Source organism: Panthera onca, chromosome B3 (genome assembly GCF_046562875.1).
Source record: "Panthera onca isolate mPanOnc1 chromosome B3, mPanOnc1 haplotype 2, whole genome shotgun sequence".
NCBI classification, from domain to species: Eukaryota; Metazoa; Chordata; class Mammalia; order Carnivora; family Felidae; genus Panthera; species Panthera onca.
In genome coordinates, this window is record NC_138344.1 from 21628384 (window position 1) to 21644804 (window position 16421).

Here is a 16421-nt window from a genome sequence, read left to right on the forward strand (position 1 = left end):
CTTCCCCATGTGGCTGTCAATGACTGGTGCCACCCCAGACGTCACAGCCCAGCACAGCCTGCCAGAGGCTTTTCTGTACTGTGCCCGTTTCCCCCACCCCATCCGTGCCCGGCCCTCTGTCTTTCTTCCCTCCCTTCCTTCCTTCCTTTTCCTTTCTTTTGGTCCAAGAGAAAAACCCTTCCCAGAAGCCTGCACCCGTTCCCTAGTTCCCACCTCCTTACCAGTCCCTGGCAGAAGGGACCGAGTCTCCTGCCTTGAACTTGTGGTCTGTGTCCTGACAGCTGGACGAACTCACCTGGCAGCACCTCTCCAGCAGCCAGAGCCTGGCTTAGCCACCAAGGCTGGTTCTCGCCAGTCCTGTGAGGGCGGACCCAGTGATAATTATGACAGGAACATGGTATATAGGAGGCTGAAGGGACCTTTAACACATGCAAGTTAACAGCTCTGGGTCTGCTGCTGTCAGATTCTTCTCCCTTGCCTTTTAAGTCACACTGGGTCTGTCAAACTACTGATCAGGGAGCACCCTCCAACAAAACAATTTGCAGAGTGACCCAGGGGCTTGAATCCTGGAGGTCCGTCCCCAGGAGCACCTTCCAGAAAGGTAGATTGGACTTCACTGCTATTTTTGAATTTCTCATATTCCAAGGAGCTCCCCTGCCCCCTCCCCCATTCTAAGGGGAATCTATTTTAAGGGGAATTCTGGGGATTGTATTCAGAATGTGCTGAGGAGAGTATGCACGGCCACATGTGGTGTGAATGGGTCTGGCCAGGAACTCACAGGGTTGTTCTGTCAGCTCCTGTTTTAAAATTTGCATTATTGAGGCACCTGGGTGGCTTAGTCCGTTGAGCGTCTAACTTCATTCAGCTCAGGTCACGATCTCTCAGTTTGGGTGTTTGAGCCCCATGTCGGGCTCTACACTGGTTGACGGTGTGGAGTCTGCTTGGGATTCTCTCTCTCCTTCTCTCTCTGCCCTTTCCTTGCTCATGCTCTCTCTTAACAATAAATAAAACATTTAAAAAAATAAAATAAAATTTGCGTTATTTGTGGCTAGCATTTCCTAGTTTGCTGTGGATTCTTGTTTTTAACTTTGTGAATAGGTAAATACATTTGCGTGTTTTGAAATCCAGGAGATTTAAGCAGTTTTCAAGGCACCCTCTCCTCACCCCTCTGTCCCCAGGTAGTCTGTATCCTCCCAGAGGACCTTTCTACAAGCAAAAGCACATGTCTACACACACTGTTCCTTCTGCTCAGAACCTTGCTTTCCTTCCTCAACAGTACCACTTTAGAGATCTCTCCCCATCAGTTCAGAAAGAGTCCATTCCATTTCTTTTTCATAGTATTCCGTCACATGGGGTTTCCATAACGTATTTCACAGGCCCCAGCTGGAGGACAGGAGTTGTTTTGAGGCTTTTTCTGCATTGAATGACCAGGCCCATATCCCATTTTGTAGGTGTGCAGGTGTATCTGTAGAATAGTTTCCCAAAAGTTGTTTTGTGGGGTCGAAGGTTGCACACATTTGTAATTGGGATCAGCATCACCACGTTGCCCTCCAGAGGGGTTGGGGCACTTTGTATTTCCACTGGCGAAATGTGAGAGTGCGTATTCCTGTGGCTTTGCTACCTGACAGATAAAAAGTAGGATTTCAGTGCGGTTTTGTTGGCATTTGCTCTCTGACAGGTGAAGTTGAGCATCTTTTCAGATATTTGAGAGTCATTTGTGTTTTCTTTTTATCAACTGTCTTATGGGCTTTGCCCATATTTCTATTGAGTGTTGGTTTGTCTTTTAATTTCTGTGTTCTCATTCTGTATTGGAGGTTAGGCCTTTGTGATATGAGCTGCAAATATTTTTTTTTTTCTCAGATTGTCATTTATCTTTTGCCTTTGCTTATGGTGACTTTGTCCATGTCTGGCTTTTATAGTCAGATTTATCAATCTTTTCATTTATAGTTACTGGGCTTTGATTCATAGAAAGAACTTCTATCCTAGCATGGTCCTTACTTTCTTTCCAGAAAGTACTTAGTTGTCCTTACACGTTTTTTGGACCCTCTCTCCTCTACCCATCTGAGATGATAATTTGTGCTAAGTGTGTTTCCCACTGTTTTGGTGTTTTGGGGTCTAGTTCTGGCATTTCCTCTCCTCCCCACCAGTCAGTTATCAGCTTCTGTGGCAGTATGTTGAATATCTGGCAGTCTGGTACCCTCACAGTATTCTTTTTTTCAAAGTTTTCCTAGCTGCTTCTATTTGTTTTTCTGTATGAATTTTAGGATCTAGTTCTCCTATTCCAAAATAAAACAAAGCAACACCCAAAATGCCTACTTCAAAAATACACTTACATCTTTTGTAGGAAGGCAGATTTTGTCTGAACTGTGCCCCCAAGGTAGTGTGTTGCTGCACACAGCCAGGTGCCACCTCCCCCTCTCATCCTGCCAGCTCTGCTTGTGCAGGAGTGTAAGGCAGCATGTGATCAGCAACACCTGTGCGCCGGTAATGGCAGCATGAGACCAGAGTGCCCTGGGGCAGGGCCAGGGCCAGGGCTGCGGCTGTTCCAGCAAAGATGAACACAAAGTGGTATGGGGCTCGAACGTGCAACCAGTGGTTCCCACCACGGTCACTTGCCACTGACTTGCTCATGAGAGCTCCCTGTCCAAGGGGCTCAGTAGCCCAGGAGCACCCCGCCCCCCCACAACCGATGATAGTGGTGTATCTCCTATGAGCATGTATGTGCTCCCACTTAACCCTCACAGTAACTGTGAGAAGAAACAGGCAAGATGGCAACCCCTGAAGCCATCGACAAATGAGTAGGGGTGCAGGGGTGGGGTGGGTGCAGGGCTACTTCCATGCAGAAAGCACCTCTCTGGCTACAGGCAGAGTCCTAGGACAAGAGGGGTCCCCACTGAGTGGGGCCTCACCTCCTCCACTTGTACCATGGGGGTAAGCGCTTCTAGCTGGAGCTTCCCAGGAGAGGGCATCTGCATGTCAGCTCCACGTGGGTCTATAAACCATGGGCGTTTTCAGTGATCAATGAAATAGCCAGTGGCCTTCTAAAGAAAGGAAAGTCTGCTTTCCATAATGGGGACAGGCCTTTCTGCTGACCCCAAGGCTGCCCGTTGGCCTGGGTTTCCTTGCAGGCTGACAGCTGATTGGCCCCAATGGTTGGCTATCTCCCAACCTGCCCCAGCATGGGAGGGTGAGCAGGAGGGACTCGCTGGTATGAAAAACATGTCAGTCTTGATGTGGGGAGCTGGAGGTGGCCCCATACCAGGGGCCACTGAACAGAGCTATGTATTGATGAGTGACAGCCCATTCTTTTCAGGACCTGGGTGCTGCGGCCTGGGAGCCTGGGAAAAGGTGTATCTCTGTGGAAGCCTCTCTCTGACCAGCCCCACCCCTCACCACGCTCCCCAGACACACATCTGTGGGGATTCCTTGTGCTCACTGAGGTCTCTTCATGTGATCTTAGGTACCCCTGTTAAGTCAATGGATCCATCTGCCCTTTTCCCCGGGGGCCCCCTATTCAGAGATGCATCCCCTCCCTTCTTTCTTCCACAGAGGGGAGCTCAGCGAGGCCTCCCAGAGCCTTGGTTGGCACAGCCAGCCTGAGCTGAGAAGAGCCAGCGGGAGGCCAAGGGGCCAACTGGGGAGATCACTTACTGCCACCGGCAGAAGAGGCACTAGTTTACAGACATTGTTCTGGCTCCGGGTCTTTTTTTTTTTTGCAACGCAAAAGGACCCCCAGGACTGCCCACAAGGGGCTCACAGACCAAAAACTGCCATGTGCAGGTGCTGTTGGAGCCAGGAGGGACCCAATCATCTGTGGGAGCTGGCAGTCTGGCCCAAACTGGTTGGCGCAATTGAGAAAATTGGTAGCATGCCCTTTGGACAGGGGTCAGAGCAGGAGGGAGTCTCTCAGTGGCTCAGGGCGTGAGCTGAAACATGCACACTTCCCAAGCTGCACGTGCAGGTGCAGCTGCCAGGAAGGGGGCAGGGGGCAGGGCCCTGGGCTGGGCGCTCAGTTGGGGGCTTGGGCAGGAGGAAAGCCCCTGTCCTCTTAGCCTGGCTTCTTGCAGCTTCTGGGAGGAACACACTGTCCCAGCCCAGGCCTGTGGCTTGGGCAAGAGGAGCATATGGGACACAGTGTTCCCTGATAAGATGAGGCAATCGCTCTCACAGCCTCATCGCAGCGCCAAGGAACATTTATGTAACCCCCGCCCTGCGCCCCGTGAGCCCTTGGCCCAGGCGCCCCTGCTGCCCAGCTGCCCTGCTCACGGTGCACCAACAGTACCCCGCCCTGTACCGACCAGTTATCCCGTCTCGAAGTCCTGCCACTTGCATCCTGGCCCCTCCCAAGCCCCCTCCCACAGTGACCCAGCCTTTCCCCACCCAGCTTCCTTCACTCCCTCCCTGTGCACCCTGTACCCCACAAGACCTGACCTCTACCCCCTTGCTCTCACTCTGCCTCCCCCTCCCAAGTCCCTCTCACCATTCTGTCCCACATCCCCAACCCTGGCCTCCTGCAGCCCTGCCTTTGGAAAGTGAGGGCAGGGGGACTGGAGTGGGCCCATCCCAGTCTTAGGCATCAGGCAGGATGCTGCAGAAGGGCTGATCTCCCTTCAGGGTTCTGGAATCTCTGATCAGGTTTCCTATCCTGAGAGGGCCAGTGTCACTTCTGAGCTAGACTGAGCATTCTCCTTGTGGTGGCCCTGTGGTAATATTGTGTCCTCCTATCACATGCCCAAGAGGAGGCAGATTCAGAATTGAGCCCAGCAGGAGGGAAGCTAGGGTTCATTTAGTCTGGGTGGCCAGCTCCCTGCTGGGCCCCACTCCACTCTGTGTACGATCCCTATATACTCACTCCACCTAGCCACACCACCTTGGAGTCAGTCCTTAAAAGAGCAGTTTTCAAAGTGAGGCCCAGGGACACCTGTAGGTACCTGAGATACTTCCAGGAGACCATGAGTTCAAAACTATTTTCAAAATAATAATAATATTTGTCCCTTATTCTCTCAAAAGAATACAATGAAATATTCCAGAAGGTACGTGATGTGTGATGACATCCCCCTGACAGCTACAGGAATGCACATGTGCTTGAGTTTAAATCTTTTTTCAGTTTTAATTTCTAATATGATAAATATCAATGGATATAACCCACATGAACAAATACTCTTTCGGTCCCTCACTACAAGTATGAGCGCTACTGTGGGTGACTCTGTCCCCCTGTCCAGGCTGCCTTTCCCCCAGCTGTTCTCGATTCTTCTGGCTGCTCCTCATTAGCCTCCTGGGTGCTGCTTGAATGTCACCATGTAGAGGCGGGCCCACCCAGACCCTGTTGCTGATCCTTGCCAGCATGAATCATAACTTCTGAGTGTTTTATTCATCTGTTTATTGCTGTCTACCCTCCTGGAATGGGCTGACAGAGGTATAAAGGATGGAATCGGGGGGACTCTGCATAATGACCCTGTCCCCAGGGCCAGACAGAGAGTCTGTGTTCAATAAAAGTGCTGAGCTGCTGTCACCCAGATGGACCAAGAGCTGTGTGCTGGCCTAGGGGTGATGCTGGACTTTCCTTGCCTTCTGCCACTCCAGGCTACCTGGTACCAACATCCCATCCTATTGGATGCTACAGTTCTGTGTGGCCCGCACATCATTGTAGCCCAACTATAATTATACCCCTCAGATGCTTCCCAGAGCTGCAAACATAAGGACCTTGAAAAGGACAAGCTCCCAATGAGGGCCCAGGGTTTATTAGAAAGCAAGGGTGAGTCTGAATTTGGGTTGGTCTTCCCCTACTGCCACCATGGGCCTAAATTTGAAAAGACACAGGTGTAAAAAATAGCGGATGAGAGCAATAATAATAGCTAACATTTCATAGGTAGCATTTGGCATGTGTCAGGCACAGTGCCAAGGTCTGGTCATGTGTGTGAGCCCATGGGATCACCATGTGTACCCCACTATAAGGATGTGGTAGTATATTCATTTCCTGTGGCTACCATAACAAATTACCATAAATTGGGTGGCTTAAAATAACAGAAATTCACTCTCTCACTGTTTTGGAGGGCAGAAGTCTAAGATCAAGGTGTTTGCAGCTCACTACCTTGCCCACCTCTTTTCCTTCTGAAGGCTCTGGGGGTGGGGTGGGGGAATGGAATCCATTTCATGCTTCTCTCCTAAATTCTGGGGGCTGCCCTACAGTCTTTGGAGTTTCTTGGCTTATAGATACATCACTCCAGTCTCTTCCTCTGTCATCGTTTGGCCCTCTCTTCTCTTCTTTTCTAAAGGACACTTGTGATCTCATTTCAAGACCCTTACCTTAATTGTATCTACAAAGACGCTTTTTCCAGATAAGATCACAAGTTCAAGGGATTAGGACTGGGACATCTTTTTCGGGGAGCACTCTTTACCCCACCATAGGCAATGAGGTACTTATCTGAGGCCACACACATCAGTATACTGTGAGAACAGATCTAGGCCTCATCTGTCAGACGTGGCACACCAAGCTCTTGAACTCAGCACCTAGTCACAGGAAAATGAAACTGTTGTGTTTAATGCTGGACCTTTCCAAACATCTAATGACCAATGTGCATTGTGAAGTTCCTAGACTGGACTTAGCATGTAGCATTTCTCAAACTTTTTTCGTTGACGAGATTTTTTTTCCTCCAGAACCAATTAACAATGTATTCAATTCTAAAAAGACACATAACACAGAAGAGCTTACAACAACAAAAAATCCTGTTCCCAGTGAGGCATCACTTTCTAGAGACCAACACTGCTCTGATTTTAGTTGTCTTGGTAGTTACCGCCATAAATGAATTATATGATATATACATACATACATACATACATATATATATATATATATATTTTTTTTACTGTTCTTTGATGTATCAGATTTATATATGATGCGTTATCTCCCTGCCATGAAATTGAAGGATTTACCTCATTTCTACCCCTCCCCTCACCTCCTCCTGAATTGATGAATATATTATATATTTTTTTGTTGTTGATTATCCTTATAACTTTAACCTCATTTAGGCATTTCCTTTGTGCATGTGTGTGTTCCTACCTTTCTCTTAAATCCACATTCTCTACTGGGGGCCATGAGTCAGTTGTATGGGCTTTGTCTATAACATTGATTCTAAATACTGACAACTAGTTCTAGGGTTCACATGACCATAACTGTGTAAAGATTGCTTCCATATGCCAGGGCCTGTGGTGGGATTTCATTCCCTCCTGCTGCCTCATGGGGTTGTTGTGAAAGATAAATATAACATACAAAAAGCCCGTAGAACAGTGTTTGGCTTATATCTTGTAGCACTTTAGATTGCTTCAAATTTAGATCCCAGTTTTCTTGCATGTCTTCTATTCTTCCTGGAGTTTGTAACTGCCTCTCTTTTTTCTTTTAACCAAAGAATAGTATGTGCCTTCACTGTGTCCTGAAGTTTATTCAGCCTCTTGATCATACTCTGATGCATGGAATTCACCTTCTTCTTGAAACTATCCCCCTGTGAATCCTGCCTCTGTGGCCACCAGGTCTCTGCCTCACTCTTATCCTGAGATGCCCCTTCATTTTTCACTAATTTCTCTGGCTTCTCATTTTTTCTTTTCCCATTTTTGCTGGAGTTTGAGAGGTAAACTTGGAAGACCCTGTTTCTTTTTCATCGAGCATCCAGTGTGATTTACAAGAAGTTTGGTATTCCCTCATGGTTGACTTGGTGTTTGTTCTCACCTCTTTCTAATAAGTTTTGTGATCTCTTCATTTTACCCAGTGTTCTGACTTTGCAGAAATTCTCAGCATTGCAGAAATTCTTGCAGCAGGAGCCTTTACTTACTACCCTGCCCACCTCTCTGCCAGCCCTTTCCATGTTACTCTCCTGTCTTGTTTGATTCTGACAGATACTGTTTTCTTGTTTCTTTGGTAATTTACTCTCCTCCATTTTTTCTTTTCTTTTTTCTAACGAACAGAAATTATTTAAATATATTGCACCCCCAGGATTGATTCCCTGTAACTCTGAACTATCATTTGTAACTATCAGATAGTTTTGGGATATGATGGTTTGCTCTCTTGATTTTGAATTCTCCTCCCACACACCCCCTTTCCTGCTCCCCCCCAAAGCCCCTGTAAAATCACATGTGCAACATGTACATGTAACATGTAACAACATATACAGCCACACAGAGCTCTTAGTTTCAGCATTACTAGGAGGCAGAGAACACTGCAACATTCACATATTTTCAGAGCTTTTTTGATGTTGTTCCATTTTTTATGGGTTATTTCCTTCAGTATATTTCCATCTGTTCTATGAAATTTTTGTTTGGGCAATAATACTCTCAATTTCTAAACACTATTTTTTGTCCTCTGAACTTCCTTTTGATGGTATCATGTTCACTTTATGCATGAAATTTTGTCTGAAAATTTTCTCAGAATACTAATTCAAAGTTTTAGGTTGACATTCTCTTCTGTCCCTTGGCTTCACTCTTTTTCCTCTGGAGTCAGCTTTGTTTTGTTGCTCTTGGCCTTTTCCCTTTCATCTTGCTGGTTTTCCTTGGCCATCTGGCCATCCTTGAGTGTTTATAAGGTTGATGGGCTCATTTAGGGTGGGTGGCATGGATTTCCTCTGCTGGGCACAGGTGCACCAGCTTCAAGGACTGGCTGAAGGCTTTAGGGCCTGGGGGTGGGGGGCGGAGAATGGAAAGGGTGGCGGTGTGGCCACCCCCAGTGCCATAAGGGCTGCATTCTGGGGTGCCAGGAGCCCCTGCTGATTCTCCCTGAGCAGTTGATACCATTTTTTTGTGGTTCAGAGTTTGCCTGGGTAAATGATGGCCTGTTCCTTGCTCTGAGGGATGGGAGGGGTGAGGTCCTCATTGAAGTCTACCTTTGTTACCTCCCTCTCAGGGAGTGTTCTGGGTAGCCACCCTTGTCTGTCACTGTGTTTGGGTCTGCAAGAGCCTGTTGCAGCCTCTTGTTCTGCTGGCTGTTACCTATTGGCCACACTGGAGGTTGAAAGAGCAACATGAGAAGCAAATTACCTCGTCTGGGCTCCTTATGTTATTGATGAGGAAACTGAGGATCAGAATAGTAGTAGAGCACTCAGGTTGGGAATTGTCTCTTGGCCCTGCAGGGGTGTGGGGCTCTGGAGTGTGGCTCCCTTCAGGCCAGTGTGAGGCAGCTGGACCCTCCCTGGTAGGCCTGCAAGTCCTCCCTGGGCCCTAGACCCTTTGCTCCGGATTCCCAATCTCAGAGCCTGAAGATGGGCCTGATCTGCCCTTGGGCCAGGGCCAGGGGTGCCTGCACAGGTTGTTGGGGGTCATGCTCTGCCGTGTGCTTGGGACTGCCACCGCCAGGGGCCTTGGGCCCTGCTATCACAGTTACTGAGAAGCTGCCATTTCATCCTGGGAGATGCCTGCTGCCTTCCTTGGGTACTGGCTGGAGGGCACAGGCATGGCACATGTTTGCCCTGATGGGTTGGTTACAGGCCGGTGGAGAGGGAGGGGACGCGGCTAGGGATGGGGAAGAGCAGGCTGCGTGGAGGGCAGGGCCAGGACCGGTGACTGATGCGCTGCCCTGTCGCCCCGCAGGTGAAAGACCCTTCGCCTGCAGCTGGCAGGACTGCAACAAGAAGTTCGCGCGCTCCGACGAGCTGGCCCGGCACTACCGCACGCACACAGGCGAGAAGAAGTTCAGCTGTCCCATCTGCGAGAAGCGCTTCATGCGCAGCGACCACCTGACGAAGCACGCACGCCGCCATGCCAACTTCCACCCGGGCATGCTGCAGCGGCGCAGCGGGGGCTCACGGACCGGCTCCCTCAGCGACTACAGCCGCTCCGATGCCAGCAGCCCCACCATCAGCCCGGCCAGCTCGCCCTGAGTGCGGCCGCAGCCCGACGCAGCACAGCCCCGCCCACCCCTCCGTGGGCCCCGCCCACCCCTGGCCGGCGAGGACCCTCCGCCCCAACTACAGCCATGAGCAGATATGCTCGCCCTTCCTTTTGTGATGCCGTGTCTTTTCCTTTTGTAATGAGAAAGAAAGAACTTTCTGGAGTCAAAACAACAACACAACAGACAATTTTCTTCACCTCAGGTGTCAAAGTGAATTTGTAAAAAAACGAAACAAAAAATTTTCAAAAAACACCATCCACAAATTGCACAATAAACATACCCACAAAGGTGAGATTCAGTGGTGTTGAACCCCTCCCCCCCTTTCTCAGGGATGGACATGTTCCACGAGGTCAGTGAGAACACCCCCTTCCTGCCGCCTTATTCTGTACATAGATTTGCACTCTGGAGTTTTCTGTTAGGTTCGGGAACACACTGGGGACAAAGACTGAGCAATGCAGGTGGAGCTCAGTGTCTGGCCCTTGGGTTAGTCCGTCAGTCATTTCTGAGCGGATGTGGTCACTGACATTTGCTTCCAGGCCAGATTCCTCAGCAGGGGGCCCCAAGTCTCCACGCAGCCGCCAGCCTCTGCCCCAGAAGCCCGGCCGGGCTCAGGACATAAATGATTCAGAGGGATGCCTTAAGCTGTGCTGGGTGAAAGAAGCACTCCATCTGGGGAGACCACAGAGGCGCCTCCCCTCTGCGGGGCCCTGCCAGTCTCCCTGTCCCTGCCTCCAGGAGCCTCTCTCTGGGCCTCTCAGCACTGGGAGCAGAGGTGCAAGCCCCAGCCAGTCAGACCACTGCACCATCCGAAGTCCAATGCGACAGGGCCCGGACCACACCTGCCCCACCCTTGGCCTGCCTGAGGCGCATGCCCTGCACAGGGACACCGGCTAGTTTGTGTCCTGCAGAAGGTACATGGGGACCTCTCACTTTTATCATGTTCTCTGACTGGAAAATAGAGGCTAGGAATCCTGGTGTTTTCAAAGATGTCTGAAAGTGTCTCTGGTGCCTCCAGTTCCTGTGTTCTCCTGGACCCGTCCTGCTATCAAGACACCTTTGTTGGAAACAATGGGGAAGGTTGTTGGGCCACCTTGCCAGAGGCCCCGTGTGTGTGGTCGTGCATGCAGCATCACTCAGTGCTTCACAGAGACAGTTCTGTAGCAAGAGACCGGAACATTGTGACTTGGAACTTTACGGGAGTGGTGAAGCAGATGTTATGGGAAATGCTGTCAGAGAACGTGCATTCTGTTTGCTCCCCAGGGAACACCAGACAGAAACTTGTGGGAAATACTTTGCTCTGACCCACCGTGTTCCCAGCTCAGAATTAGCAAACCTCCAGCTTCTCCATGAGCTTTGCACCCCCTGGACTTCTCCCTTTCCCTTCCGTTTCTCCCCTTCTGCCTGGGAGGCCTCAGCCCACACCCTGCCTGTGGCACATTAGGGCTGTGGGGGCTCCATCGCCAGCGTTCTCCTGCCAGGGGAGGAGGAGCAGAGAGCTGAGCAGTTTCTCATGGAGCCCCAACCTTGAGCCCTGGTGAGGCAGTCAGGCTGGGCTCCAGCGTGCTGCTCCTCTGCAGACATTTGGAGGTTCCACCTGAGTGCTGCCCAGGCACCACCCTTTCCTTCCTCCTGAGATTTGGGGCCTGTAAATACAAGCCCCCAGGACAGTGCGTGTGTGTGTATGTGTGTGTGTGTATGTGTGTGTTGGGGTGGGGGGTGGGTTTGGGGTGGACTTGGGGTATCTTGCAGAGACCTCTGCTCATTTTGGTGAGGAGGAATGACCCTTGGGACCTCAGAGGGCTGTAGATGGGCTTCCTGGGCCCAGAGTGCCTTGGTTGTGGCCACCCTGCTTCCACCCTCACCCTGTCACGGCATGGGGTGCAGCACAGAGAAGCCGTAGACACCCAGGCCTGGCTGGTGCTCACAGCCTGTGGCCGTTGCTTTGGGCCAGCACCTTCTGTCCATAGTGACCACAAGGGTGGCAGTCTGCTGTTGATAGCACTTGGGTGCCCCTTTCTAACTCCACTGTGTGTCATCTGGGATTGACGGGTGGCATGGTGGTGGCTTCCAAGTAGCATGTTAGGTACCAGGTTGGGCAGTAGCGTTGTTCTTGCTGTGGGTGGAAGCCAGGCAGGGCCAGGGGATCGGGTGCAGAGCTCACTGCCCTGGCTGCCGGGCCCTACTCGGGCTGCCTGCTTGCATTTGGTCTGGGAGAGAGGGTGGAATATCCTGTAGAGACCTGGACAGAAGAGCGCCCTGAGTGCTCAGTGTGAAAAATCCTCCTGCCCAGTTCCAAAGTGAGGCCCGGAAGGCCCTCAGGGGCCCCTCCCAAAGTTGTTTCCGTGTGAGGCAGAGAAAGCCACACTCTGAATACATTTCATGTCTCAGGAACTCACATTCCAGGTTCAGGAATTTTATTCCAAAGTCCTTTGGTGTGCTCACCGTCCACGGGTCCCCGAAGGCAGAGAGAGGAGGCTGTGGGTCTCTGGGAGGCCAAAATGCTGTCCTCTGGAGGAGCCAGGAGTCTCCTTGTGATCTGCCTACTGGCATCTCAGAAGGAGGGTTTCTAACCCCACTTCTGTCTGCACATAAGAAGGGGAGTAAGGACTCTAAACCCAGTCATCTTGGAATAAAAGAAGAGCTGGTTTGTTTTAGAGGTGGGGTGGGGGGTGGGGGAGGGAAAGCGGGTGTTTGCTGTTTCCAAAGAGAGCACTTAATTTAATTTTTCCTCTAAATGACCCAGGGCTGTTCCGTCGGATAGATGGAAGGGTAACATTGCCTTAAAACAGAAATATGCAGGCATTGGCTATTTTTGGCAAATGAGTGTGTCTTCGTTCCCAAAGCAGTGCTGGTCTAATGGCAGGGTGCGGTCCTTCCTCTAGGGGCCTGACCTGGGAGATGGGGCACTGCTCTGCTGACTTAGGGCACCTGGAGAGAATTCCCGCCTGACACCCCTGGGCACTAGGCCTGGGGCTCCAGTCGGACCATGCCAACTCATCTGGGGCTAAAATTCATCTCACTTGAAGGGTGGGAAAAATCCATGAACCTTGGTGAGGTTTAAATGGGCTCTCACTGGCATCTCATCATGAAATGAGTGCTTGTGGAAGGGGGCGGTGGACCTTGGAAAGCTGGCCCCCCTGGGCCTCTGCTGAAAGGTGTGGACCCTCTTGAAACAACCTGCATTTTCTTCTGAAATGTAGAATGTCTTCCCAGCCTGGGTCTGTTTCAGGGTCTTTCATTTTTCTGGTTTATGGCCATGCTTGCCCAGCTTCAGTGTGATTGAGGAACCCATAGGACTCCTAGAAATAATAGTGAAAACTCAGACCTTTATTTTGTAGCAGACTTGTTCTCAAAGGCCAAGGGGGCAGAGGTCTCAAGATGAAGGATGCCTGAACAAAGGAAGAGTTCCCCTCCAAAAAGTCCTAAAAGGGACCCTGGACCCAACCATCAGCAGGCTGGTGTTTAGCTCACATCCCAAATAAGAAAGCCCCTCTTTGCATCAGCCATGTTAGGGGACCAGTTGTTGGCTCCCCATATGCCCACTGAATCCTACAGCCATCCAGAAAGAAACATGAACACAGCAGTTTCCACAAAGGGCCCTGGGTCCTCTTCTGTAGGGTGCTATGTAGGAACAGGCAGTGATGCCCTTGATGGGAATATAGTCCTGGAGGTGCCCTACCTGCATCCCACTACACCCCCACTTATGGCACTTTGAGGTGCAGGACACCCCCCCACCACCCTTTATTCTGAGGCCATGCAACCGGGCAGGTGCAGGATTCGCCACGGTGCAGCCTCCAGGTGCAAACATCAGTGGCAGTGGGGTCCCCAGATCTCACCATGCCCTGGCTCTCCGCTCAGACCAGTGGAAGGTGATTCAGAGATAGGGACAGACAGGCCACAGGTGGCCCCCAGCCCACTTTTTGGGGCATGAAGAGAGGGCTGGTGGCTTTCTAGGGTCCCAAGAGGAGTGTGGCAGAACTGGGGTCTCCATTTGAGCCTTCTGCTGCCCAGCCCAGTCTTCAGAAGACCCAACCTCCTTTCTTGCCAGAAGCAGGTGCTAAGGTGGACTGCACAGGATCCTAGCACAGGATCCTAGCACTCCTTGGGGACTTCATCCTCAGCAAGCTGGAGTGCCACCTAACAAGAAAGTGTGATCTGAGCAATAGCATCCCCTTGTTTTCTGACTCCTGATTTGGGCTTGTTTACCAGGCTACCTGATGATTTTGACTTCTGGCAGGTATCATGGATTTTTTTTTTAAACCCATTTTTACAAAGTCATTCAGTCAAAAACACAGTGCTGGAAGGTTTAAAGTGTCTGATGTATTGGTCACATTGAGACCAGTAAGAAATGCTTTGTAGGTCACCCACATCTTTTTTGCTATCCAAAGATTGCATATGCGATTCTGGTGGCCATATTTTCCAAAGCTAAAATGGAGGGTGTGGGCTAACACTTTCTGAATGCAGGGTTGCCCTGGGAAAAGCCTGCTTCTATGACTGATATTCCTCATTCTAAGGTTAGGTTTCGAAAGTTTGTCCAAGACACATTCCAGAGAATTTTGTACCAGAATTTGGATGTACAATCCAGCTTACTACTGATAAATGCCTGAGTGTCATTTAGGGAGAGGCCCTTCCCCCACCCACTGTCCTGTCCCTCACTGGTTAGAAGATTGGATTCGGTGGTGGGAGCTGTGAGCCCCGGATCCATGAGGGTAGAGGGGCCATACCTGGTTTCTTGGTTTCTACTGACCCCCTGTAGCAATGTTGGACTTGGCAGTGCGTCCAGCTGGCCCTGCCCAGCCTCTCCCTTCTTATGCAGCTTTAAAACCTTACTACTTTTATTTAAAGATGAACAGGATGGGAGGGGAGTGGACCACAGGAGCAGCTTTCTCCTAGGGCTCAAGGGAAGCTTCCCAGTGACACATTGACAGGATGCTGTACACGCTCACTTAGAAACCCAAGTATGTGTGAGCTGAATGCCTGCAAGACAGCCACAGGTCTGGTCAAAGATTTTCCTTCCCACTCAGAGCACAAGGGCTGGGTGTACCGGCCGGATCCCTCCCCAGCCTGCCCTCTGTGTGGGGTGAGAGGGTCATTTCCCAGGGCGGCTCAGACACCACTTGGGGAGCAGTGTGGTGGCCATTCCTGGTCAGGGTGCCCATGGGTGGGTGGGTGGCTTCGCTCTTTAGTCTCAGCCCGGAGAGTCCATGTGCCTAGTGCCGGGGATCCCAAGGGCTCAACGGCGTCAGCACGAGCTATGCATTGTGGGGCCTGGGGCTTGCTGTGGTTCCCACAGAACCAGGAATAACTTGTGTGGATATGTTGGGTGCATGAGTCAGCCACCCCAGACCCACACAAATGACCCCTTCCCCATCCAAAGCCATTGATGGAGTTTCTCTGGAATCGTTTGCCAAAATCCCAAGGCAGAATCCAAGGGTCCAAGACCATTTCCATGGAGCACACATTTTCCTTTTCTGTAGGAACATTTTTTTTTTTTTTTCTTTTTAACCAGCACCACACCATGCTTCCGAAGGCCACGTTTCATCTTTCCTGGATCACTACAGTGAAGTATTACAGTTGTACAGTTCCCAATCTGGCCTTGGCTTGCTCGGATAAAACTTTGTATGTATTTTGTATGGCATAGATTCTATATTGTAATGATGTCCTATGCAAAAAGAAAAAAAAATTAACTAAATTGTAAATTTTATTGTTTTAACGTGTATGCATGTTTAGTGACGTTTACATTTTGAAATAAAATTTATGATTCATTATTTTATTTGCCAGAGCTGGTTCCTTGGAGAGGCCCGGGGTGGGGGAGGGGAGGGACCAAAATGGACCAACTCCAGCAGCTATATGTAATTGCCTGAGGGGCAGTAACCGACCCTGAGCTTTGTAGGCCTTTTATAGAATAGAAGGCTTTGCAGAAAGTGGGTGCCCCTCTGGCTATCCCCTGCCTATTTCAGCTTATCACATTCCCACCCCTCAACTCTTCTCCCTCCCCCACAAAAAGCTCAGCCTGACAATTCCATCCTTCAGAGCATCAAGGAGAAAGGTAGACCCCAGGGAGGCACTGATGACAGGACCCTGAGCAGGGCATAGTGCTGGTCCCTAGAACCCCCCCCCCCCCCATAAACACCTGCTCCCCAGGGCAGCAGCCCCATTTCTCAACTCCAGTTGCCCTCCAAGGGTCTGAAAGTCTGTCAGACTACACTGTCACTCAGCCAGATGGCTGCCTGCTCCCCTTGCCCCTGCCCAAGGGTCCAAAGAGTGACCTGTTTGCAGCCACAGAAGACCCTGAGGTTGGCTGTGGGAACGGACCCCAAAGCACACTGCCACAAGTGCCAGGTCTGGGGCGCTGGGGACTGGCATGGTATGTGTTGATACCAGAGCTCATTCAAGTCTTCTGTGATAATTAAGCACCCCTGGCTGCTCCCTTACCACCCAAATCAGGGCATTTCCATAGCAGGCAGTATAAAGCCTGTAGCTGGCAGGAAGAGATGGGCCCCAGACCTGTGCCCGAAGAGCATGGAGGGAAGGTGCAGGTGCAGCC

General features: G+C 50.6%; 1 protein-coding gene across 1 annotated transcript in view; it reads left to right on the forward strand.

The window, feature by feature from the left end:
• Positions 1 to 15642, forward strand: part of KLF13 (KLF transcription factor 13) — a 50983-nt gene extending 35341 nt beyond the window's left edge. The window contains exon 2 of the mRNA XM_060617885.3: positions 9574 to 15642. Coding sequence (XP_060473868.2) covers positions 9574 to 9863 — 290 coding nt within the window. The 3' untranslated portion in view covers positions 9864 to 15642. The remainder of the gene's footprint in view (positions 1 to 9573) is intronic.
• The last annotated feature ends 779 nt before the right edge of the window (positions 15643 to 16421 follow it).